The 22,725-nt window shown below is 51.1% G+C and overlaps 3 protein-coding genes across 15 annotated transcripts in view; 2 read left to right on the top strand and 1 right to left on the bottom strand.

Annotated features, from left to right (window-relative positions):
* The first annotated feature begins 2,613 nt into the window (after window positions 1-2,613).
* On the top strand, window positions 2,614-3,656 carry LOC100157239 (olfactory receptor 13J1-like). Its single transcript, XM_005660233.4, has one exon. The coding sequence runs from the start codon at window positions 2,614-2,616 to the stop codon at window positions 3,550-3,552; it is 939 nt and encodes a 312-aa protein (XP_005660290.1). The 3' UTR covers window positions 3,553-3,656.
* A 6,350-nt stretch (window positions 3,657-10,006) lies between these two features.
* LOC100152003 (olfactory receptor 2S2-like) lies at window positions 10,007-14,052 on the top strand. Its single transcript, XM_021065911.2, has one exon. It carries the CDS (start codon window positions 12,636-12,638, stop codon window positions 13,617-13,619), a length of 984 nt encoding a protein of 327 aa, XP_020921570.1. The 5' UTR covers window positions 10,007-12,635; the 3' UTR covers window positions 13,620-14,052.
* A 2,197-nt stretch (window positions 14,053-16,249) lies between these two features.
* The window catches only part of TMEM8B (transmembrane protein 8B), a 33,276-nt gene continuing 26,800 nt past the window's right edge, over window positions 16,250-22,725 (bottom strand). For 8 of the 13 annotated variants that reach the window (XM_021065841.2, XM_005660231.4, XM_084988862.1 and 5 more), the window contains 3 exons: window positions 17,644-17,790; window positions 17,392-17,508; window positions 16,250-17,156 (listed from right to left, as the gene is read on the bottom strand). In XM_021065841.2, coding sequence (XP_020921500.1) covers window positions 16,821-17,156; window positions 17,392-17,508; window positions 17,644-17,790 — 600 coding nt within the window. In that variant the 3' untranslated portion in view covers window positions 16,250-16,820. The remainder of the gene's footprint in view (window positions 17,157-17,391; window positions 17,509-17,643; window positions 17,791-22,725) is intronic. The other 5 variants (XM_084988832.1, XM_005660230.4, XM_084988828.1 and 2 more) reach the window with 1 other exon arrangement.

The raw sequence follows: 22,725 nt of genomic DNA, 5'->3' as shown, positions 1-22,725 counted from the left end.
CCCGGTCCAAGGGTCTGCACTACCAGTTTGGTATTTGAATGTTTGAGTGTGCGTGTGTGTGTGTGTGTGTGTGTGTGTGTGTGTGTGTGTAAGAGAGCAAGAGTAAGTGCCTGCCGCACACACATATATTCAAGGGAGTGACCAAACACACATACACATAAGCTGTGAGTTGTACCTAACCCACAGGGGGATGTAGGCACCAGGCATTCAGGCACACGTCTGGCCACACATGCATGTGGGGGGTGTGTGGTAACGGGTGTGGGGTACGCATCCTCTCACGGGTAGCCAATGTTTGCCAGTGACATTAGGGGGAAGTTATGGTATGTGCAACCAGGCACAAAGGAAGCTGGGGCCTGAGCCAGCCACCAGGGATGCAGGAAAGCACCACACCTCCTCTGTGCCTGCCCCAGCCCTGCGGCTGCTGCTGCTACTCTGTGCACAGATGGCACCTCTCCAGCCTCAAATTTCTCCACTGAACCTGGAAGGGAGCTCGCAGCTCACACTCCCCTGACACCCTCAACCTCTCTAGACAGTCGGGCTGAGGCAAGACCTTCTGTGTGGAGTCCCAGCACTAGATCAGAGCTCTCCTCACTCAGAAGCTCCTTGGTCCCCAGGCAAGCTCTGGACGCCGCGTCTGTACGTGGCAGAGGACCGTCCACACGGGCCACCCAGCCTGGGCCGTGCTGGGCCAGAGAGATTCCAAATCAGAAAGGATTTTTGGACCCTTCCAGGGGCCTGACACAAAGAGAAAAGAGGAATCGTACGTCTCAGGAAGGAATGTGCTTCCAGGCACCAGAGATGGGCAAACAGAAGCAGGAAGGGGCGAGGTGTGGGAACTAGAGAGCACTTGTGCCCGGGAATGGTTGGGAGGCGGTGGTCAAGGTGCCCTCGGGTCCTCACTTGCTCCCCTAATGCTGAGCACAATGCCTGGCCTGAGGTAGGAACCCAGTCACTTCGGGTTTTTTTGTTTGTTTGTTTTCCTGGTGCTTTTTAGTTCTGCACTTGGGGCATATGGAGCTTCCCAGGCGAGGGGCTGAATTGGAACTGTAGCCACCAGCCACAGCCACAGCCATAGCCACACCAGATCCGAGCTGTGCCTGCAACCTATGCCACAACTCATGGCAACGCTGGATCCTTAACCCACGGAGTGAGGCCAGGGATCAAACCTGCAACCTTCATTTCCTCTGTGCCACAACGGGAATTCCCAATCACTTCCTGATACTAAAAGGAATAAACATGGGAGGACTAAGGGAAGGAAAGCCTCTCCCACAAGGGAGCCACTGACAGCACCTGGGGCTCAACCCAGAGCCAGGCTTGCGCAGTGCATCCCACGGTTGAGTGACATCGTGCCAAATACCCAAAACACTAAGCCAAGGTCAAGTCATGCTCCTCACTGGTGAGGAGATGGGGGGCGGTGGGGCGGGGGGACTTGGGAGCAGACATCCATCCAGTGCAATAACAGAACCAACAACACCTGGGGTTTAGCAGAAGCAACTACCAGCTCTGAACATGATGCCCCTGTCACACCATTAGCAGGGCTAGATCTAAACTCCCCTGGCCAGGGACCCTCCCTGTGGCCTCAGTTGCCCTACCTGCACAACGGGAGGTCCAACGAGTCACAGGAGCGTTTTCCACGCAGAGGCCTGGAAGCTCATGAGGTCTAAGCAGCCATGGCTCAGGTACGTAGAAAAGAAGAGGCTAGAGGCAGGGCCAAAAGGTCCATCAAGTTTTAGCTCAAAGAGACACGCTGAGGGCAGATTCGGAATGTCAGTCCACACACAGCAGCTGATGAAGCCGGACGAGACAGTTGGACGAGCCTCCAGGGTAGGCTCAGAGGCCAAGTGCCCCTCCAGTGCGAGGCACAGTGTGTGCTTCCTGTGAGGACACTCCCACTGACCTGCAGAGACAAGTCAGACTGCGCAGGCTGAGCAGAGGGATAAAGCAGAAGAGCATCCCCTGCAGCAGAAACAGTGTAAAGAAGCTCAGGCTTCCCTAAAGCCAGGAGGACCCTCGGAGACCACCTTGCTCCGGGATCCGCAAAGTGCGGTGCCTTGGCCAACATCGCCACCCACACCTACTGAGTCAGAAACGCCAGGGTGGAGCCAGACAGCCTGTCGTTTAACAAAGTTTCCAGGTGATTCCAAGAGTTGAGGACCTCTGAGCCAGCCCCTTGTTCCCAGCAGCAGGTGAGCGGGTGCTCTGTAAAAGGAGGGTCTATGGGCAAATATGTTTGGGGATGCCACGCTCCACCCAGCTTTCAGAACATCCCAAATCATGGCGGTGTGTTCAAGGCTCTGAGAAGTCCTGCAGGAAAGCATTCACCATTGACTAACCCAGGGTTGTCTCAAGTTGATGTTTCACATCACCCACTAACATGTCCTTTACACTCTCCTAGGGACCTTCTGATCCAAATGAATCCTCCTGCCTCACATGGACAGATCACAGCCTAGAAGGATGGGGATTGCCCAAAGCTGCGGAGAGGGCGTCTCTCAGAGCTGGAAAAGACCCTAACATAATAGGCTTTGGCCCAAGAGAGACTCTGCGGGTGCCCCCTGCCACCCTGCCCCCTCCTCCCCTGCATCCCAGCTGGGCATCCCTCCAGAGCCCTTCAGAATGGAGCTGGCCAATTGGACCGAGGTCTCCGCGTTCTTTCTGAAAGGGTTTTCTGGATACCCAGCCCTGGAGCACCTGCTCTTCCCTCTGTGCTCAGCCATGTACCTGGTGACCCTGCTGGGGAACGCGGCCATCGTGGCGGTGAGCGTGCTGGATGCTCACCTGCACACACCCATGTACTTCTTCCTGGGCAACCTCTCCATCCTGGACATCTGCTTCACATCCTCCTTTGTGCCCCTGATGCTCGTCCACCTCCTGTCGGTCCAGAAGACCATCTCCTTCATCGGCTGCGCCATCCAGATGTGTCTGGGCCTCTCCACGGGCTCCACGGAGTGTGTGCTGCTCGCCGTCATGGCCTACGATCGCTACCTGGCCATCTGCCAGCCACTCAGGTACCCCGTGCTTATGAGCCACCGGCTCTGCTTGCTGCTGGCAGGGGCCGCCTGGGTCCTCTGTCTCTTGAAGTCAGTGGCTGAGACAATCATCACCATGAGGCTGCCCTTCTGTGGCCACCACGTGGTCAGTCACTTCAGCTGCGAGATCCTGGCAGTGCTGAAGCTGGCGTGCAGTGACACATCAGTCAACGAGGGCTTCCTGCTGGTGGATGCCATCCTGCTGCTGCCTGTGCCCCTGGCATTCATCTGTCTGTCCTACATGCTTATCCTGGCCACCATCCTGAGGGTGCCCTCGGCTGCTGGGCGCAAAAAGGCCTTCTCCACCTGCTCGGCCCACCTGGCCGTGGTGCTGCTTTTCTATGGCACTTTCATCTTGATGTACTTAAAACCCAAGAGCAAGGACGTCCATGTCTCGGACAAGGTCTTCACGGTCCTCTACGCGGTGGTCACGCCCATGCTGAACCCCATCATCTACAGCCTGAGGAACAAGGAGGTGAAGGAGGCCGCCAGGAAGGTGTGGGGTGGGACATGGACCTCCCGGTGAGTGCGGCCATGGCTCCGCAAGTTAGCAGGTGAGACCTTCATCTGCCGACAGTGAGGACAGGGGCTGTGAGTCTGGAATCTTCATCCCAGAAAGGCAGCACCAAGTCCCCCTGATCCCGCCACAGAAGAGCTCGCAATCAATCGCCTCTGCTCCTTCCCCGCCAGTGCCCTAGGCCAGCTCCCAGCCTCACTCCCTGCATCTTCACACCAGCACCTGGACTCACGATTTCACTCTCGTTCCCCCCATTCTATCCCCCAAGGGGGATCCGAGGGGCTCTCGTTGAAAAGTGCAGGTGATCCTGCCACGCTCCTGACTGACACCCCTCAGTGGCTCCCCAGAGCTCTCAGGGTGAAGTGTAAGGTCTTCAGTGGGGCAATCAAGTTCCCCCCAGGCTGGATCTGCTGGCCCTGTCTACTGCCCTCCCTGCCCTCTGCCCCATAGCCCCCTCCTGTCAGCCACACACACCAGCCTAGGGTGAGTGTAAGCGAGCAGGCCTCTACAGCCCCTTCCCATGATTGACTTCCACACATGTCCTCCGTCTGCCCTTCGTCTGCAGAAAAATTTTAGTCAAAGAATAAATTTAGGAGTTCCCCTAATGGCTCAGCAGTAACAAACACAGCTAATAACCATGAGGTTGCAGGCTTGATCCCTGGCCTTGATCAGTGGGTTAGCGATCTGGAGTTGACATGAGCTGTGGTGTAGGTCGGTAAGGCGGCTCGGATTCCACATTGCTGTGCCTGTGGTGTAAGACAGAGGTTGCCGCTCCAATTAGACCCCTAGCCTGGGAAATTCCATATGCCATAGGTGCAGTCCTAAAAAGACCAAAAAAATAAAATCAATCAATCAATAAATAAATGAGAGAAAGAGAGAGAATTCATTTAGTCAGGAATGGAAAAAATCAAGAAAGACAAAATCAGTCAAGCAAGACAAAATAATAGTTTAGCTGTTCAGCGAAGTCAAGGACTCGTAGTTCTCCTCTGAGACTATAGATAATATTCTGAGCTTTGTCTTTTAAGCTGTTTTGCAGCTACTGAAACCCCCACCTGGTGGAAGAAGCTAACTGGATGCTGCCCACAAGCATATAGACCCCAGACCAGTTGGAACCAGAGGGTTGATCGTGCTGGCTCCCAATTACCTCATCACCAACCAATCAGAAGAATGTCCACGAGCTGACCATGCCCCATTCCTTGAACACTATGACTCGTCACTCTCCCCTCCAGGGTGGGACACAGTTTTGAGGACACTAGTCTGCCGTGGCCCCCTTTGCCTGGCAAAGCAATTAAGCTACTCTTTTCTACTCCACCCAAACTTCTGTCTCCGTGATTCAATTCAGTGCCGGTGTACAGAAGCTACGTTTCAGTGACACAAGCCTCGGTATTGCCCAGCATGGCCCAGCTCTGGGCCCTTCTTGTTTCTCCCTGTAAAGCAGCCCCCACCCAGCACACAGCTCCATGTGTTAGAAGGACTACCTGAACTTCTAAAAAAAATATATATATATATAATGTCCCTGTGCTATACAGTAGGTCCTCCTTGTGTTTCTATTTAGATATAGTAGTATGTAACTGTTAAACCCAAACTCCTAATTAATCCCTCCCCCATAATCTCAAGTTTCATCTTTTCTGTGTGTGTGTTTTTTAGGGCCACACCTGTGGCATATGGAGGTTCTCAGGCCAGGGGTTAAATAGGAGCTACAGCTGCTGGCCTACACCAGAGACACAGCAACGCCAGATCCAAGCTGCGTCTGTGACCTACATCACAGCTTGTGGTGATGCTGGATCCTTAAACCACTGAGCAAGGCCAGGGATTGAACCAGCAACCTCATGGTTCCTAGTCGTTTCTGCTGAGCCATAATGGGAAGTCCTTTTTTGTGTGTGTGGGGGGGGGTTTGTTTTTGTTTTTGTTTTTGTTTTGTTTTTTTAGAGCCACACCCATGGATGGCATATGGAGATTCCCAGGCTAGGGGTCTAATTGAAGCTGCAGCTGCTGGCCTACACCACAGCTGCCCACACCACAGCAACTCAGGATCTGAGCCTCGTCTGCAACCTATACCAGCTCCTGGCAACACTGGATCCTTAACCCACTGAGCGAGGTCAGGGATAGAACCCACATCCTCATGGATACTTGTCCGGTTCATTGACCTCTGAGCCCTGAAGGGAACTCAAGGTCCATCTTGAATGCCACCTCTACCAGGAAGCCTTCCCATACTGCACTGCTCACTGAGCTCCTGCTTTACTTTCAGTGTTATTGTAAGAGCAGGTTGTGTCGGATTCCACTCTGCTCCAAGGTCCAGCCCTGCCCAATCCCAGGCCCACATAGTTTTCTTTAAAAAATAGAAAACACATCAATGTAGGGGAAACAATGGCAGAGTCAGGGGTCCTTCCCAATCTGAGCAGGGCTGAGATGAAGTTCACAGATGACAGGCATGGCCTAGTGACTTGGGAGGTGACAGCAGAGGCAGTGATGAGCCTTAACATCCAAGATTTCCAGACCCACCCAGCCACCAGGGTACCAATGACCCTGAGCAGCCCAGGGGCCTGGATTCCTGTGTCCCTTTAACAGCAGCAGCAGCAGCTTCTGGTGCCTTCCTGCCTGGCATCCAGGCCTCACCCGGTTTGGGGAGACTCTACCCTTCCTCCCTGTACCCCCTAGGGCCCTCCCACAGCAACCCCTTCCCAGATTTCCTCTATGAAAGCTCCGTGAACATGCGGTAGAAATGGACTTGGACTCGGAGAGCAGCTCCCTTCCCGGCCCCCTCTGGCCTCAGTGGCACCGCCCCTGTGATGGGAGAACTGGCCTGTCCCCTGGCTCTAAGGAAGCCCTGGCTTGAGCCCTCGGTTTCCCTCAGTCCCTCTTTCTGCTTCCTCTGTTGGTTGGAACAGAGCCCAGTTGCAGCCCATGGCCTGACCAAGCCAGGGTGAATGCTGCTAAGACATTCTGCTGCTGGGCCTCTGCTGCTAAGACAGGAGTTTGGGTTTTAGCCTGTGAGGATTGGGGGTTTACAATAACACTTTTAGAAAGGTCACCAGTTAGATACCATTCTTCACCATGAAATTGGAGAAGAATTTTTTTAAATGTCTGTTGTTAGAGCTCCCGTCGTGGCTCAGTGGTTAACGAATCTGACTAGGAACCATGAGGTTGCGGGTTCGATCCCTGGCCTTGCTCAGTGGCTTAAGGATCCGGCGTTGCTGTGAGCTGTGGTGTAAGTCGCAGATGTGGCTCAGATCCCACGTTGTTATGGCTCTGGCATCAGCCTGCAGCTACAGCTCCAATTCGACCCATAGCCTGGAAACCTCCATATACCGCTGGAGTGGCCCAAGAAATGGCAAAAAGACAAAAAAAACAAACAAACAAAAAACATCTGTTGTTAACTATGGTGCAGTGAGGTAGGGAATGTCATATACTGCTGGTGAGGCTAGGAATGAATGAATTTGGACTTACTGCAAAGTAAGATACAGGCATGAATCAAGAGACTTTAAAACATCAGACATTTTGACCCAAACCTTGACTTCTAGGAATCAATCTAAGAAAATTATTAGAGGGGCAGTCAAAGATTTATGAACATACACGTATATGAATCATGACATTACTTATGGTAATGAAAAAATTCTAAGAATCTTAATGTCCAACCATAGAAAAATTTTTAAATAAATTCTGGTGGAGCCCAGGGACAGACTGTGACACAGTCATTAGACATCTTATTTTTTGAAGAATATTTGATTATGGGAAATACTCATACTGTAATTAATAGAAAAAGGCAGAATATAAGTTTGTATTCAGTATAATCCCAATCTTTAAAGGTGTTTTTCTTGTGAATCTATGAATAAGCATGTATTTAGACGATTCTGGAAAACTATGACAAAATAGTAACTAACAGGTCTTTCCTCTGGGAGCTGAGGTTACAGATAAATATTGTTTTCTTCATTATTCTTTCCAATATTGTCCAATAGCTCTAAAATGAATGTGGCTTTGAAATTTAAAAATGTTGTTATTATTTGTGAGAAATGGAAGGTCACCTGGCTCCAGAGCAGAGCACAGATGAGACAGCTTAGCCTGACAGCAGCAAGTGAGGGAACTGTTGCCATAACACAGGCACTGATGAGGCCTGAACTCGCTGGACTGTCAGGCGGGGAGGCAGAAGCTGGGAAACGTTGGGGACAATCAGCTGACTGCAGAGGTGACTGAAGGAGAGAGGGGCAGTGGTTGATGCCCAGGATTCTGGCATATGTGGGTGAATGGCACTCCGACCTGAGAGACACTAGATGGGCAAGACGAGAGAAGCAGGTTGGAGGGGTGGGGGTAGGGGGTGCTGAGCTTGTTTAAAGCACTGACCTGGGCATCCATGGGGCAGCAAGAGGGGTCCATTCCTGAGCAACTGGAAGATACATGGTGACAATATTTTACTTTGACCTGTGTTCTTAACAACAACAATAAAATTCTAAGAGACAAATCATGGTGCAGTGGAAATGAATCCAACTAGTATCCATGAGGATGTGGGTTCGATCCCTGGCCTCGCTCAGTGGGTTAAGGACCCAGCATTGCCATGAGCTGTGGTGTAGTTCACAGAAGTGGCTCAGATAGTACATTGCTGTGGCTGTGGGGTAGACCAGTGGCTACAGCTCCAATTCAACCACTAGCCTGGGTACCTCCATATGCTGTGGGGGCAGCCCTAAAAAGCAAAAAAAAAAAACAAAAAAACAAAACACAAATCATGGTCTAATGGGAAAATTTGCATCTGCTACCAATTTATTTCAGGCTGTTTTTTGGTCTCCAAACTGTGTCAAGGCGTCGTTCTTTATTGGGAAGGAAAGAGAAGGACATGGGAAGGGAAATGGCAAGGGGAACCTGTAGAAACTCATGCACTTGGCTCAGCCGCTGACTTCATGGTCCCACACAAGTGCTCAGGGGTCTCACCCTGGACTTTACGAATAACGTTATTTTTAAATAACAATTCATTTTCCTTAACCTTTCATGGGCGCTGGTCCCCATAGCACTCCTGGAAGGAGACTCATATCACAGCCCAGGACGCTGAGGCTTAGGGCAGGGGGTCAAGGGGCAGGGCTGCCATGAGACCCAGTCTTCAGATCCTCTGTCCAGAGTCCCTCCTGGGCCCACCTCACCCAGCCAGGGCCCTCCTGGGACAACACAAGGAACCTGGGATCTCTAAAGCCCCTTAGCTGCCATATCTGCAAATGCGTGTAGTTGCAGAGTTTGAACTTTAAATTGGGCAGGGACTGCGAGGTCCCCGAGGGCAAGGAACATGTGAGCTAAATGCCAAGGGACCGAGAGACTGGCCCTGGGGGCCTCGGCCCTGGCCCAGCCCAGCACAGAGTATCTTCTGGTGAGGAACTCACTTCCTTGCTCTCAAGGTCACTTACTCTCCCAAGCCTCGGGTCATCTCACCTGGCAGTCGCTCCAGCCACCTGCCTGCACTAATGCCACTGGCCCAGTAGGTAGGAGGTAAGGAGAACCCATCCAGTACATTGACTTTTCTCATGAAATCTTTTCTTTTTATTTTTTATTTTTTGCTTTTTAGGGCCGCATCTGGGGCATATGGAGGTTCCCAGGCTAGGGGTCGAATCAGAACTGTAGTTGCCAGCCTATACCACAGCCACAGCAGAGGGGGATCCGAGCCGCGTCTGTGACCTACACCACAGCTCTGGCAATGCATGGTCCTTAACCCACTGAGAGAGGCCAGGGATAAAACCTGCAAGCTCATGGATGCTGGCTGGATTCGTTTCTGCTGAGCCACGACGGGGACTTCCTGAAGTCTTTTTTAAACATACAAAAAACAGAATATCTGCTTGGGGAAGGGAACGTAATGGTAGGAAGAACATCAGCTACCACTTACCAAACCCTTAACCACATTCCAAGCTCTGTGCTTTCATTGGATCCTCAAAATAACCCCACAAGGAAATACCATTCTTATCTCCACGTTAAAGGTAAGGAAGCTGAGGCTGACAGAACCACTAGCTGTTTTGAGAGAGAAGTGCACACAACACACTAAGGGTGCTAACGGCGGTGTGAGCATCCCATTGTCAGGATGTACATGTCTGTAGAGGTATCTGAGAAGGCCGCACAGAGGTGTGTGTGAGCTGAGCCTGGGAGGGTGAGTGGAAGAGAAAGGCTGCTCCAGCCTGAGGAAGGGACACGAGAAGGACAAGACAGGAGCCTGAGGGGTCTGTTCATCAGTTCACTCAGGGAGGCTGCAGCAGGCATGTGGGCAGGGATGTACAGGAGTGAGGCAGGGGCGGGGGCGGGGGGGGCGGTGGCAGGCCAGGGCCTGATCACAAAAGCTATCATGTGCCTCTGCCATTCCCATTCGGGCTTTTTGTTGGAGACAAGGGTGGGGAAGAGAAATGCAGAGTCAGGTGGGTTCCCACATTTTACCTGCCTGAAAACACCCCCACACCTGTGCCCAATGTCAGGATTTGAGTTTAACAGGGTTTTGCTTTTTTTTTTTTTTTTTTTTTTTTTTTGTCTTCTTAGGGCTGCACTTGCAGCATATGAAAGTTCCCAAGCTAGGGATAGAATTGGAGCTGCAGCTGCCAGCCACAGTCCCAGCCACAGCCAGAGCCACACCAGATCTGAGCCACATCTGGGACCTACACCACAGCTCATGGCAATACTGGATCCTTAACCCACTGAAAGAGGCCAGGGATCAAGCCCACAACCTTGGGGATACTAGCCAGGTTTGTTATGGAGCCAAAGTGGGAACTCCAACAGGGCTTTTTGTAGCAACACACCCGACAAAGACCAAGCTCTTATAACTGAACCTGAAACTAAGCTGTGGGCTTAATCCAGCCATAGGAAGTAATATCCTAGAAAAGATGCTTCCTTTTAACTTCTTTCCAGACCTCGAGTCTTATTTGGTCTTTACATCCCAGACTCAAAGGGACTCTCAGAAGTTTCTAAAGCCCAGAGAGAGGAAGGGACGTGTCCAAGGTCACCAAGAGAGCAACAAATGAGTATCGATTCTGCTAGACAGAAGCTGCGTCTGCCTCTGCTAGATTCCCAGCACCCAGCACACAGTACGTGCTCAGTAACAATCTGCTGAGTGACCGAGTGGCTGACCCATCACACTCGGCAATTCTTTTTGTTTAACCAAACTTCAGCAAGAGAATAGCTACCTTCAAATGTTTATGCGGATAAGATTTAGGGTTGGTTGCTGACCCAGGTTAATCACCTACTCCTGTATGTTCCAGACACTCTCTTAATAATCACCCTGTTTCAGGCTGGAGGAGGGAAAACCAGCACAGGCCCTGGGGAGGGAGGGGTCGTGAAGATGCTGGAGCTCTGGTCCAGGAGGTGGCGAGCACAGAGCCAGCAGGTAGCTGTGACTGAGGACACAGTCTTTGATCTGGAGCCTTGGTGCCGAGTGGCTCACCAGCACTTTTCTGTGTGTTTCTCATCTGAGCCACACAGCATCCCCTTTTTTCAGAAGAAAATGGAATCTCGGAGCCGGGTGATTTGGTATCACACAGCTAGTTAGTGCAGAAGCTGGGGTGCAAGGCTGGGTTGTTTGAATCGGGCATTGAATATCTGGAGCCACTGCCCTTGGCAGCACCTGAAGGAATGAGACAGAGTCCTGCAGTAGATGAGACAGGTGCACAGCACAAGAAGAGGGAGGATAGCCAAGGGCTGTGGGGGCACAAGGAGGGAGCAGGTAACTCTGCAGGGGCAGGAGGGAGAAGCAGGAGGAGAGATGGAGCTGGGCTCTGAAGAGGAAGCAGAGATGCCCCCACCCCGGGGGAAGAGAGGGAGGACTTGTCTACAAGAGGGAACTTCTTAGGCAAAGACGTAGCTGGGACAAGACATGGTTTATTCAGGAGAGGGTGAACCCATCAGCCCCTACAAATGATAGATGCAATTAAGTAGGAGGAATGAAGAGGAAAGATCCACCGGTCCTGAAGGATGGATAGGACTCCAATGTTGTCACAGGACACTGGACTCACAGTCAATCCAGGAGTGAAGGGACCGAGGAAGGGGGTAATTCTATCTTCTAAAAGGTTAAAGTTCACCCTCAGCTCCTATTTCTCCCTCAGACCAGGGATCACCTGGACCAGAAAACAGCTTTCCCACCTAACACTTGACCCCTGCCTCCCACCTGACACAGGCATTTCCCAAGGAGGCTGAGACCAGCTCAAAGAGCAATGAAAGTAACTTGGGTGAAGACAGCAGCCCCTTCCCACCCTGTCTTTATAAAGCTAGTCAGTGACCAGAAGTACCTCAGCCAGATTAGAACCTAGCTTTCTCTCCTTGTGTGATGTTATTGCCAACATCGTGTGTCCTCGAGAGCAGTATGGAAGCCAAGAAGTGAGTCACTTGGCTTTCACGACTAGGGTTAAATGCTATGATCAGTGGCTCTATTGGGATATGTATGTTTTTGTACGTTCTTTTAAAAACCAATGGACGGTCTGTGATTCCCTAAGGAGAGATAACCAGGAATCAGACGTACACATCCAATGGAGTGGAAATGGTCAACACGTACACCCAAAGAAACATGAGGTGAGCATCATTCATCAGCCATCCACCTTCCAGAGCTCATCTCACCTAATTCAAGGAAAGGGGGCAGCATGAGTGACAGGCATGGCATCTTTTTGTCCACTTACATGTATTACTGCTGTAGCCCCAGCACCTAAACAACACCTAGAACAGAGTAGGCAGTCAAGGAACATTCAGTGAGTGAATGAATCTGAAATACTATGGGTATAAGTCAGCCATGTGAAGTCATAACCTAGAGAAGATGCTTCCTCTTAACAGCCAAGAATGCTTTAGATTCTAAAAGAGCATGTAAACCATGAATCCTACACTAGTATCTCCCCTGAGCCCACTGTGAGGAGAAGAGAGAAGAGCCTTGGGGATTAGAATGGGCCCCACTTCCCCCAAGTGACAACAAAACTGCAGAGCTGAGAGGGCATCTTGCAGCCTTGAAGTCCACTCGCTTGTTACACTGATGCTGAGACTAAATTCCAGACGCAGGGCTGGCCTGCCCCAGGTCACACATCTAGGTTGCTTGGCTCCCAGACTAGCCAGTGCCCTTTCCAACACCCCTGTGGTCCAGCTGGGAGAGGAGGGAGAATGAGATGGGTCAGGCAAACCAGACGGCGGTGGCGGAGTACGTCCTGCTGGGGCTACACGAGCACCACAACCTAGAGCTGGTCCTGTTTGTGCTCTGCCTGGGCATCTACTCCATCAATGTGCTGGGGAACACCCTCCTCTTTGGGCTGAACCTGCTGGACCCCCGCCTGCACAGCCCCATGTACTTCTTTCTCAGCAACCTCTCCCTCATGGACCTCTGTGGCACATCCTCCTTCGTGCCCCTCATGCTGGTCAACTTCCTGAAAACCCAAAGCACCATCTCCTTCCCTGGCTGCGCTTTGCAGATGTACCTGACCCTGGCACTGGGCTCCACGGAGTGCCTGCTCCTGGCCGTGATGGCGTGTGACCGATATGTGGCCATCTGCCAGCCGCTTCGGTACTCAGCGCTCATGAGCAGGCAGACGTGTGCGTGGATGGCGGCGCTGAGCTGGGGGACCGGCTTTGCCAACTCTCTGCTGCATTCCATTGTCACCTGGAGCCTCCCCTTCTGTGGCCACAATGTCATCAACCACTTCTTTTGTGAGATCTTGGCAGTGCTGAAACTAGCCTGTGAGGACATCTCTCTCAATGCACTGCTAACACTGACCACCACTGTCCTGACCCTGGCCCCGCTGCTGCTCATCTGCCTGTCCTACGTTTTCATCCTTGCTGCCATCCTTCAGGTGCCCTCTGCTGCCGGCCGGCGCAAAGCCTTCTCCACCTGCTCTGCCCACCTCACGGTGGTGGTGGTTTTCTATGGGACTATCTGTTTCATGTATTTCAAGTCCAGGTCCAAGGATCCCACCATGGATAAGATTCTCGCACTGTTCTATGGACTCGTGACACCCTCACTGAACCCCATCATCTACAGCCTGAGGAATGCAGAGGTGAAGGCTGCCACCATAGCTCTTTTGAGGGGAGATCTGCTCTCCAGGAAAATGTCCCACTTTTCCTGCCGCTCTCTAACTCTGTTGGGCAGGACAGGCTAGGTTATCCCGCGGTCGTGACTACAGAATTTCAGGGGTTTAAAACCACAAAGGTTTTTTTCTTGCCCATGCTGCGAGTCCATTGCAGGTTGGCTGGGGGATCTGCTCTGCATTGGCCACACCATTCTATAGTCAGCTCAGGGGCTCCTAAAATTTTCTAGAGACTTCACTGGCTGCTGCCAGGTTAATCATGGCAGGAAAGCGCTGGTTGGCTCCCATGTGGTGGTTTTGGTTTGGGTCAAGCTAACCAGGTCAGAACCACGCCTCCCGGAATTTTCTTCCTTTCTGGATTAGATTTGACCAGGAGGGAAATCTGCATGAGATCAGAAGGCAGGGGCAAAGCTGCATCGCTAAGCGGGAGGAGAACAGGGCCTTACCTGCTGTTAGCGCAGCGGCCAACTCCAGCTGCTCTGCGTCCTGTGTCAGGTGCAGCTCCAGCTCCAAGGCAGAGTGCCAGCTCCTCCTGCAGGCCACCAGTGTCACTGAAGCTGAAGGCAGTGAGGGCCAGACATAGGTTCCAGTTTGTCTTCTGGGTGCTGGTCTGTCCCTACCTCCCCCTACACGCCAGCCAACTCAACCATTGGTTCAACACCAAGTGCAGAGGCACAGCTTTGCCCAGGAGAACCAACTGTTCCCACAATCTATAGCTTTATTCTCTATTCAAACCCCTTAAGCCACTCACAGTGGTCCTGCTACTTTGGTCAAACTCTGGCTGACTCATCACAAGTTCAATCAAGAACTTGTGACGTTTCCCTATTACCACAGCATGAGGCCCAAATTCTTCAGCTGAGTCCTCAGCGGCTTCTTCGGCTGGACGGTCCACTAACCCCTTCACACAGCCATCCCCTCCTCACTACAGTATCTGCCCGAACCTCCGTGTCCTGCTCGTGGTGGCCTCTGTGAGACCTGGAACTATTTTCAGAGCCAGCTAGACACCGAATCTCCCACATATCCTTTCCTTGTGCATTTTTTTTTTTTTTTTTTTGTCTTTTTGCCTTTTCTTGAGCCACTCCCGCAGCATATGGAGGTTCCCAGGCTAGGGGTTTAATCGGAGCTGTAGCCACTGGCCTACACCAGAGCCACAGCAACGTGGGATTCGAGCCACGTCTGCGACTTATACCACAGCTCACAGCAATGCCAGATCCTTAACCCACTGAGCAAGGCCAGGGATCAAACCCGCAACCTCATGGTTCCTAGTCGGATTCGTTAACCACTGTGCCACAACAGGAACTCCATTTCCTGGTGCACTTTGAAGGGGATCTCCTTCCTTTATGCCCCATAGCCCTTTGTTGGACCCTTTCCTCACATCTATGCCATTCTGCTTGGCATTCATAATATTTCCCCACAGTGTACGCTCCTGGAGGGCAGGATTCAACCAGGTCCAGCTCATCTCTGCAGCTCCCAGAGGTTTCCCTAGCGAGGGTTACTGAACTGAACTGTCACTCAGGAGCCCGCACAATGTCACATCTGGGGAGCCTGTGCTGTGGAGCCTGCTCTAGGCAGTTGCAAGCAGTCAGGGGTCTTTGTCCGATTGTGTGGACAGACACATGCAAGGAGCAGCAGTACCTGATGGCCATGGTCCTGTATTCCAGGAAGTCCTGAAACAAGTCAGGAAATGACAAAGGACCCCCATTTGGGGAGCCAGGGTCCCAGACCTGGTTCAGCTGCTCTGCCCAGCACAGCCTTCTTGCTGGCCCTCTCCCTCCAGGAATCCCCGTTGCTGTAAGCTCGGATCCTGCATTGCTGTGTCTGTGGCATAGGCCGGCAGCTACAGCTCCAATTGGACCCCTAGCCTGGGAACCTCCATATGCTGCAGGTGTGGCCCTAGAAAAGACAAAAAGACACACACACAAAAAAAACAATCTGAAAAAATAAAACAACACACCAATTTGATCATGCCCTTCACCTTGTTGGTCAAGTGAAAACGCAGAGCAGGACCTCAGGGTAAAAATGGCCTTGACGTGTGTCTGGTAGCCAAGGTCTCATGGGCCTTTGCAGGTGGCACAGAAATGGTGGAGAGCCTCCGGACTACAGGGTTCTGCAGATGGGGGCAAGAAACTGCTCTGGGATGGTCTGCCTGCTCCTCTGACTGGGGACCAGATGGGATGATGCAAACCTCAGGGGAGGTGCATCCTAGGGACCTTGGTTGACCAGAGAGAACGCCCACCCAACGTCTCTGTGTTATGTAAGACCTTCGGGACTCAGCTGTGACCTTTGTGGAAAAAGAAGAAATCCCAAATTGACAAAAAACATTATGGTTTTGGCACTCAGGCAAATGGGGACTCAAAATAGAAGTTATACTCTTGTGATAGATATTTCTCGCACATCTGAGATTTGTACCTTGTAGTCCAATTTGCTGAGTCTTCAGCTTCCTTCGCTGCTTGGTATGGGCACCACAAGGGAGGTCTGTCTCATCAATTTAAATCATCTCAGCACGTACACACACACACACACACACACATTCTCACAACTCCCACTCCTGGCTGCTGCAGGCTGACAGGCAGGCCAAAAGCCTCAGCCAGTAGCTCCAGCAGCTCAAGGCAGCCGGGCTCTGTCACCCCTGCCAATGTCCTCAGGGTCCCTTTTTCCCTCCCCTCCCCACACCTTTGCCCCCAGGGAAAAATGGCAGCACAGAACCAGCAAATACTTCATTGGAGACACACCAGACTCCTCCTGCATCGTCTCAGGATCCCAGCCGCCCCAGCTCCAGGCCCAGCCTCGCCTGCCCTGCAATCCCCTCACAGCACAGCCCAAATGATGCCTCTGGGAAGATACCAAGGCCAGAGCTGCTGGCTGCTAGGAAGATCTGAAGACTCGGCTTCCCCAAGATGGACTTCATTTCCTGAAGAACGATGCCATGTCCTGAGAGGCATTTATCTCCCTGGGAAGGAATCCATGTTCTCAGGGGGCCCCACATGCCTGGGAAAGGGCTCCACACCCCTGAGAGGGACTGCTTGGTCCTGAGGGGGCTCTGTGGCCCCACCCAGGCTCCAGTCTTCAAGATGCAGCAGGACTCCAGGCCCTCAGGAAGTATGCCAGGTCCTTGCAAGAGTTCCACGTCCTTAAGAAAGACTCCATGTCCGCAAGAAACACCACTTGTCTCTTACCCCTGGGAGGGCTCCATGCTCCCAGGAAGACCTCCAGGAAGGGCTCTCCTCCCCTAGGAAGGGTTTAAGTCCCCCAGGGGCCAGCCCAAAGCCCCTCTCAGCTGGCACAGATGCTGCTGACCGTGGCCCCTCCTGGGCCCACAAGGCCCAGCTCCTCCTGCTCGTTGATGCACAGCTGGTAACCGCAGCCCCGGGCCCGGGCTCCAGATGGGACCCGGTGATCAGTCTTGGCACGCGGGGGCAGCAAGAAGCCCACACTGCCGGCAATGAGCATATGCCAAATGCTGTGAATGTAGAAGTAGTTGTCTCGGGTCTCCACAAAAGCATATAGCAGGACGGCACTGCCCGCAATGAGGCTGCCCGGGCACAGGTAGAAGAGCCAGCGGCGCCATGTGGGTGGGTAGCAGTGCCGACGGCGGACGCTGCGGACTGTCTGGGGGAGGCAGAGAAGTGGGGCTCAGGAACATGAGGCCCTGGAACCCAAGCCAGAGCTGCCCACTCTCAGGCTCCCCCTGAGCATGGTCATGACCTGAAGGCTCCTGCCAAGACTGGAGTGGAGCGCTGCAGGCAGCAGAGTGAGGACAACAGGGTCAAGCCCACCTTAAACCAGGAACCGGACACCCAGGTCCTGCTAGGCCCTCCACTCCCCCCAGTCCTGCCAACCTTACCCAGGCTGTAGCCAAGATCCCCAGGGCGAAGAGACTGGGTCCAAGCAGGTTCCAGAGTCCATGCCGGTCAAGCTGCAGAGCCATGGACAGCAGCATGGCCCCCAGCAAGTACAGCACCTAGAGAACGAGGACCCGAGGGGATGGGCCAGGATCGGGGGAGGCACTTGGCCATGCCCCCGGGAGAGGTCGGGCGGGGATTCAAGAGGACTTTGGCTGTGGTTGTCTGTCCCCCAGGGCCCACTCTGGACTGACCTGCTTGACCACAGGCTGCAAACGAGCCATGGCAATGACAGTGACCCACACGGACATTAAGGAGCCCAGGAAATCACAGAACTGCAGCACATCGTAATCCATGATGCAGAAAACCACAATGCCTGGCTGGTCACAGGCATGGTAGAACTGGAGGAACAAAGGACAGGCATTCAGAGAACCTGAGGCAGAGGTTCAGGTCTACAAAACTGGAGAAAGAAGCCACAAGAAGGGTGTGCTGCTGTGAGAAGAGAGGTCAGAGGGCACAGACTGAGCAGAATTAGGAAATGCCCAATTCCCCACTCCTGAGAACAGGGTAGGCTGCCTGAGGGTTTTTTGTGTGTGTGTTGGGTTTTGACCACATCCATGGCACGTGGAAGTTCCAGGCCAGGAATTGAACCTGCGCCACAGCAGTGACCAGAGATGCTGTAGTGACAAAACTGGATCCTTAACCCACTGTGCCACCAGGGAACTCCCTGTTTTTTAAGCTGTGTCTGGCATCCCTGAGCTTCAAACTCACCCTTCTAATCTTCCTGCTTCTGGAAAGAGCTCCAAGTCAGGTGAACCAGGTCTCTCAAGTCACGGCCAATCCTTGCCTGTATCTCCTTATGCCCACGTGGGTCCTATACTTTCTCCCTGGTCCAAGCTCTGGGGCTGGACTCTGGCCTCTTGGCCAACCAGACCCCAAGCCTCCCCTGTGTCCCAGTCTCCCTGGATAGTTCAGACCCTCAGTTATGCATCACCTTCAGGCTTTCCATTAGTGAGCCCTCTGCATCCCCTCCCATCTAAAGCCAGTAGGGGTGAGGGGTATAGCTGGGGAGGCGCACAGTAAGCAAAAATGCAGTCCCTAAGACCATGAAGAAGAGCATGGTAGAGTTCTCCGTTGTGGCCCAGCAGAAACAAATCGACTAGTGTCCATGAGGACACGGGTTCAATCCCTGGCCATGCTCAGTGGGTTAAGAATCTGGCATAGCTGTGAGCTGTGGTCATAGACACAGCTCAGATCCCAAGTTGCTGTGGCTGTGGCACAGGCCCAGCAGCCACAGCTCTGATTCAACCCCTAGCCCGGGAACTTCCATATGCTGGGGGTGTAGTCCTAAAAAGTAAAAAATGAAAAACTGTGTTGGAAATACAATTTAAAAAAAAATAAGAAGAGCATGGCACTTTACACCTGTGGGAAGAACATGGGAAAGGGACAGTGTGTACCTACCCACACCATGGGAACACAGTAAAGAAGAGGGCATTGAGGAGCTTAAAAGGGGGTGCAAGGGACACAAGTGGAACTGGAACAAGCTATGCTGGGCACCCCAATTAAGGAGCCAAGGTCTGGAGTTCCCATGGTAGCTCAGTGTTTAATGAATCCGACAAGGAACGATGAGGTTGTGGGTTTGATCCCTGGCCTTCCTCAGTGGGTTAAGGATCCGGTGTTGCCATGAGCTGTGGTGTAGGTCGCAGATGCGGCTCGAATCCCGCGTTGCTGTGGCTCTGGCATAGGCCAGTGGCTCCAGCTCTGATTAGACCCCTAGCCTGGGAACCTCCATATGCCGCAGAAGCGGCCCAAGAAACGGCAAAAAGAAAAAGAAAAAAAAAAAAAAAAAGGAACCAAGGTCTGCCCTCAGCCCTTGGGTCTGTGGTCCCAGCCCCTGTGCCCCTCTGGATGAGGCTATCATGGCCTTGGCAGCTTGCATTCCCTTACTATGAAAAGAGTTACCCAGGGATGCAGTTCCTGCTGTGGTACAGCAAAAACGAATCTGACTAGTAACCATGGGTTGCAGGTTTGATCCCTGGCCTTGCTCAGTGGGTTAAGGATCCACTGTTGCCGTGAGCTGTGGTGTAGGTCGCAGACACATCTCGGATCCTGAGTTGCTGTGGCTGTAGCATAGGCTGGCAGCTGTAGCTCCAATTCAACCCCGAGCCTGAGAACCTCCACATGCTTTGGGTGCACCCCTAAAAAGCAAAAAAAAAAAAAAAAAAAAGTTACCCAGAGATAACCCGAGTTCAAATTTGTTTTGTCTTGGAATATTTTGCTGTTGCCTTTCTCTGAACTTCTGTGTAGAATTTATGTATTTATGTAATGTGAGTACTTCTGGATGCCCAACACTAAGACCATGTTTGGTTTTAAGAATATCGTTGGTGCAAAGATGCAAGAACATGTCTCTCCCTGTGCCATGAGCCCTGTGAGCACCCCCAAAGAAGAGACTGGGTGAAACCTCTGAAGACAGACAGCTCTGACCAAGAGCAAGCAACACCCCTCCCACCTCCTGATATTGTTGTTGCTCCGTGTCAGAAAGAATGGGTTGTTACGGTGATGGAAGCAGGGTTAAGAAAAAAATTATAGGAGTTCCCGTTGTGGCTCAGTGGTTAACGAATCTGACTAGGAACTGTGAGGTTTCAGGTTTAATCCCTGGCCTTGCTCAGTGGGTTATGGATCCAGCGTTGCCGTGAGCTGTGGTATAGGTCCCAGATGCAGCTCGGATCTGGTGTTGCTGTGGCATAGGCTGTCAGCTATAGCTCCAATTAGACCCCTAGCCTGGGAACCTCCATATGTCACAGGTGCAGCCCTAGAAGAGACAAGAAGAAGAAGAGACAAAAAGAAGAGGAAGAAGAAGGAGACGAAGACGAAGAAGAAGAAAATTACAAAGCTATAAAGGGAAAGAAAAAGGTTTTGACCTATATAAACTTGACCAAAAATATACCCACTGGAGCTGGGCTTGAGACCCGCCAGAAGATTTTAGGGGAATCAAAAGAATCTCTTAGGAATCTGTGAACCACTCTGTTTGACCTCTGTCTCCTGCACTCTAGCCCAGGTCCTCTGGGATCCATGGCTATTGACGGCATCTCTTCCCAGCAGAAACAACTCAACCGTAGTGGCCAGGGTGGGTTGAAATGCATCAGTCTGAACTGAAGCTGAGGCAGGACAGCTAAGTGTTGTGCCATTTGAAGGTGGCCTTTGAAGTGGCTGGATCACTGAACAGAGGAATCTTTTAGGCACTACTTTCAGCCCACGTCAGTTTCTTCATCATACTATTAAGGGCAACCCTAAGTCACAAGGGTTCTGAGCCCAAAAGAGAGGCAACCCTTAGAAACCTGGGGGGACAGGTATCCAGACATCAAGAACCACAGTTCTGGGTGTGGAGACGGGAGAAGGAAATCCAGTTGCAGGCAGGAAGAGAGAGAGTTGTTCACAAGTCATTCACTCACTGGCAGCAGTGGGGTCTTGGTAACTTCTGGGGAGAATGGAAATGTGAGGACCTAGTCTCCTGTTTGAGTGAGTTAAGAGCTGAGAATGAGAAGGTTGGAGGTGAGGTCAGGAAGAAGAGTCCAGGAAAAAAGGAGTGTCATTATATCCCAAATTCTTATCACAAACCATGACACCCCAACCTCATTCAAACAGCAACCCCGCTTAGGAAAAAGTGGGTGGGAAATTGAAGCGGGTCTGTCAAGAAAACTGACAGAAGCCAGCCCAGATGCAGAGCTCACACCAACAGAATGGGAAAACAGACTCAAAAGTTTAGCCTCAAGAGACAAAGGATGAGAAAGAAATTGCTAATGTTTCTTTTGATCTTGCTGAAGATTTCATCCAGTTATTCAAATTGCAAAACGTATCACTTCAACAGAGGGGAACCAGTTAATAATATAACAACGGGGAGAAGCTAAGAGTTTAAAAAAAGAAAAACAAATGAAAAAGAAAACTTAGGAATGTAAATTAACGATGGGAAACCTCGGGCTTGAGTCCCTCAAATTTGAAACTGCAGGTCTTAAACTTGAGCACCTGTCATCTTTCCTTTCCTCCACTTCGGAGGTAGAGAATGTTGTCTCTTCAGGAATGATCATGTTTTAAGTGAATATCCCAGGCTTTAGAGAGGGTTTATAAGTCTAGGGGCATGAATCCCTCTTATATACCATTAAACTGAGAAAATGAATTCTTACTGGGAAACTCTGAGAGACTTTGCATGTGGCTCTACATTAGCATTAGAATTAATGTCTGAATATGCCTTGAAGTTTTATTTTTCGATGCTTTCTATGTGATTAATTGGGCGCTAATCTGTTTCCTAAACAAATCGATATTTTGGTCTTTTTTCTATTTCTCTACCTCTAAGACCAGGTATAAATACTACAGCTCACTAAATTATCCAATACTGTCTTACGGTTTGGATTTTATTTGAAAGCATCTAATTTTACACTTTAAGTTTCACCAAACACTTGTTCCATATGCCTGATGTTCAGGTATATAGAAGGAAATGCCCAAATATTTCTGGAAGAGGGACTTGTAATAAATCCTTCAGTCTCAGATAATAGAGGATGTATATCAGCAAAGCTGGATCACCTAATGCTGAAGACACATCTAAGAAAATGATTTATTGAAGGCTATTTCCTCCTAGAAATTTCTGCCCTGAAAAAAAGAATAGGGAATAAGGCAGAGATGTCTCTTGAGTGGAAAGGTTTTGGGGGAAATCATCTCTCTAATGTTCTATGACTGGTTATTCTCCAACTACATTGAAAGGTCAAAGGGATTGTTTAAGGTTGTAGAAAACCCACTGGGCTAGAGTCAAATTAAAACTGCAGTGTGAGGTGGACATATAGTCAATCAATCTACAACAAAGGAGGCAAGAATATACAATGGAGAAAAGAGAGGCTCTCCAGTAAGTGGTGCTGGGAAAACTGGACAGCCACATGTAAAAGAATGAAATCAGAACACTCGCAAACACCATACACAAAAATAAACTCAAAATGGATTAAAGACCTAAACATAAGGCTAGATACTATAAACTCAGAGGAAAACATAGGCAGAACACTTCCTTTTTTTTTTCCCCGCTTTTTAGAGCTGCACCCTAAAAAGCACATGGGGCCAAGGCATATTGAGTTTCTCAGACTAGGAGTCTAATAGGAGCTGCAGCTACCAGTCTACGCCAGTTATAGCAACTTGGGATCAGAGCTGTGTCTGAGACCTACACCATAGCTCATGGCAATGCTGGATCTTTAACCCACTGAGCAAGGCCATGGATTGAACCCACGTTCTCATGGATACTAGTTAGGTTCATTACTGCAGAACACTCTTTGACATATACTGCAGCAATATCTTTT

The sequence above is a fragment of the Sus scrofa genome, chromosome 1 (assembly GCF_054392235.1).
Source record: "Sus scrofa isolate SSC_HxYL_T2T_F1_AM1 chromosome 1, Sscrofa_HxYL_maternal_Yorkshire_Landrace_v2.0, whole genome shotgun sequence".
Taxonomy (NCBI): domain Eukaryota; kingdom Metazoa; phylum Chordata; class Mammalia; order Artiodactyla; family Suidae; genus Sus; species Sus scrofa.
This window is presented reverse-complemented; position numbering and strand designations above follow the sequence as displayed.